The sequence below is a fragment of the Sycon ciliatum genome, chromosome 12 (assembly GCF_964019385.1).
Source record: "Sycon ciliatum chromosome 12, ocSycCili1.1, whole genome shotgun sequence".
Classification (NCBI taxonomy): Eukaryota; Metazoa; Porifera; class Calcarea; order Leucosolenida; family Sycettidae; genus Sycon; species Sycon ciliatum.
Window position 1 is genome coordinate 11,440,029 of NC_088654.1, and position 3,123 is coordinate 11,443,151.

Below are 3,123 nucleotides of genomic sequence, written 5' to 3' on the forward strand. Positions count from 1 at the left end.
GTAGAATTCGGACCTGGCGCACGTACATCAGTCTACCCGGCATTGTAGACACGTGCGGCCAACGCCTAGAATTAGAACAACATAGTCATTACAGCCAATACTGGTCACCTAGATCAAGAGTTGTAGACCGATAATCACGAGTCTGACTCAGCGGCAAAAGCAAGTCAAAGCGGGTACGTCCGTAGATCTACAGTGCTTGCAACTGAAATCCGACGCCCTGAGCTCATATCGCAAAGACCCAACACGGGATGGTAAAACTACCAAACAGAGACCGCTAGAATGTGAACCCACCGCTCAGGGGGTCGGATTTCAGTTGCCAGCTCTGTGCTAGTAGTAACGATTTCACGCTCGGTGACAACAAGACAAAACCGACAAATGCATTCTGGAACGGATCCAACGAAGGGGAGTCCAAATGAATTACGTAGTGTGGATAGCATTTGACTGGCGGAAGGACGACGAGTGAGTGGAATAAAAAGGACGAGTAATACCCATTCCTGGCAGAGATTGTAGTTTGGGAGAGTAAGAGAAGGAGGGTAACGATCGAGATCAGTTGCCAGGACGTGGTTGGAGGTAGCCCTTAGAATGGAGCTGCTCGGACGAATCATTTTCCTGGCTTTGGTGGTCGGCTGCAGCGAGGTGCGCGCTGCTTGTACCAAGCTTGACAGTTGTTCTTGCCAAGATTCGGCAACGGGCGAAGTCCTCAGCCTTGGCCCGCTGGCCAGCGGGGATAAGACGGCGGCGCTCAAGGCGCCGGGTCCAGACGGACAGTACCTATTCGAGTACAACCCATGCTTGCCGTTCACTGCGAAAGCCGGTACACAGTGCGAGAATGTAGCCATTTGTCAGGAAGACATTCACACGGAGGGGCTGTACAGCCTTGGTAACCAGTCCACGGCTGTGTTTGTTGAGAATCCTGTCAACAGAACATTGTCAATCCGATACAGGGGCACTGACGCAGTAGGAGACCTACCGAGAATATCCGATGTCCAGTTGATCTGTGACAAGAATGCTGTGGAACCTACCCTCAAGTTTCTCTACGAAAATCCTGCCGTCAACTACCATTTCGAGTTGACGTCGCGGTGCGCCTGTGTGGGCGAGTGCAAACAGATTCAAGAGGGTTGCACGCCGGAGGGCAGTCGGAACTGTGCATGCCGCCTGTCCGACGATGGAGGTTTGATCAACCTGGCGTCGCTGGATCAGCCCAGTGCCCCGCTCATCGTCAAGGCTGGCTCTAACGCGGTCACCATGAACCTGTGTACGGGCATCGACGTGGGACCATCAGCCACACCATGTCGTGATGTCACCGTGTGTGTGGAGCGCGCTGGTGCCTACTTTGATTTCGGCATTGCGGACAATTTCAACTACACCACCGATCATGGACAAGTCATGCTAAACTATGCTAGTCGTGATGGCACTCGTCGCACTAGCGTCGAGCTGATCTGTGACCGGGGCCAACGCCACTACCCCAAGATCACCATCCAGGGTGAGCCCACGTCGTCCGAGCTGCGGCTGGAGCTGCGCAGCGTGTGCGCATGTCCCGGTGGGTGCATGGGACCGCAAGTGACCTGTGAACGTATTGACGATTGCACATGCCGTTTGGAGGATGGCTCCGGAACTGTGTCGCTACACAACCTCGATAATCCCGTAGCTCCGCTTGAGGCAACGTCCTCGGACAAATGGAACTCGTACAACTATTACTACAATCCGTGCACAAAGTTCACCTCTCCGGAGCCAAACGGCAACTGCTCAGGCGTGGCTGCATGTCAAATTATCGAGGCTCTCGGCGAAAACTTCAACCTCGGCTTTCAAAACGGAACAAGCTTCCGAGTGAGCAACGTTGATACGGATATAGTTACTTTACACTACGTAGGTGGTGGAGATGACCGACAAACCTTCGTTCAGCTCCAGTGTAACGCCACCGCCGCTGTGCCTGTACTTAGCTACATCGACGAGTCGCCCTATCGCACATACCACTTGGCGCTGGAAAGCAAAGACGCCTGCCCACAGCGCGTAGCTGATCCCCAGCCGGTGGCCAAGGCTGAGCGCAACCGTGCGCGTACTCGTATATAACCGTTGTCGAGTGGTAGCGGAGATGTCCACCGGTATTACAGAACTACTAAAACTGTTTTTGATTGATCAGTCCGCACATTCAGCTTCCATGGCCTCTTTGCTTCGGAATTATTTCCCCTTTACAATGCCTTTTAAAAAGCGGCCCATCTTTGGATTGAATAACCCAAGCATGGAAATAACTGTATTGCGGAACGGTATTTTGGTTTCCTAGACTTCCTTAAATTTAGACTCGCTCTTTCCTCGTTGTTTTCAATGCAGCTGTGTTTAGTGTCGAGTATGACATGGTAACCGTAGAAACGTGAAAACGTGCATGCTGCACTTCCCGCCAGAACAGCTCAGCCGTGTCACTATGCCGAGGTATTTTGCATTCTACAGGCACTAACGTGATTTGAACGGCTGTTGCCCTCCACACATACATGTCTCTATCACTTCAACACTCACAATAATTATCTTCCTCCCTCATATCATGTGCCTGTTCAAGTGTTTTTATTAATTGTTGATCTAAATAAATAGAACACCATATAGCATTCATTCAATGCCATATCATGCAAGTCAGGGATGCGTTAAAAAAACACTGCATAGACTCAAGATAGACTCCAAGGTTGGAGAACCAACCATGTGGATGATATGATGGAGAAGACAGTGGCGCTCTTAATTTTAAAAAGCAATTGTACCCAGATGACACAAACAAGTTCCTTGTACTTCAAGTAGGATAGAAGAATTGACCACTAACAATCAAAGCATCGATGCTACGGGCCCTTCGACGCTGGTGGGATGATGTGGACGAGACCGGGAAACCTTACGGTTACCATGTCAACGCCTCGAAGACTCTCCTCCTCGTCAAGCCTGACCTGCTCAACTTGGCCCACAGTGTCTTTGCAGGAACTGGCATTGAAGTGGTCACGGATGGAGCACGCTACCTGGGTGCCGCTATAGGGACACCGGATTTCATCGCTGGCTATACAGCTGGGAAAGTACAAGACTGGCAGCAGGAGCTTATGCGACTGTCCGAGATTGCCACTACCGAACCTCATGCGGCGTATGCCGCCCTCA

General features: G+C 51.3%; 1 protein-coding gene across 1 annotated transcript; it reads left to right on the forward strand.

The window, feature by feature from the left end:
* Positions 1-372: 372 nt before the first annotated feature.
* LOC135827841 (uncharacterized) lies at positions 373-2,601 on the forward strand. Its single transcript, XM_065340271.1, has one exon. The coding sequence runs from the start codon at positions 583-585 to the stop codon at positions 2,068-2,070; it is 1,488 nt and encodes a 495-aa protein (XP_065196343.1). The 5' UTR covers positions 373-582; the 3' UTR covers positions 2,071-2,601.
* The last annotated feature ends 522 nt before the right edge of the window (positions 2,602-3,123 follow it).

Excerpts from the sequence above, each read along its gene's own strand:
- LOC135827841 (XM_065340271.1), top strand. The coding sequence starts at position 583 with ATGGAGCTGCTCGGACGAATCATTTTCCTGGCTTTGGTGGTCGGCTGC.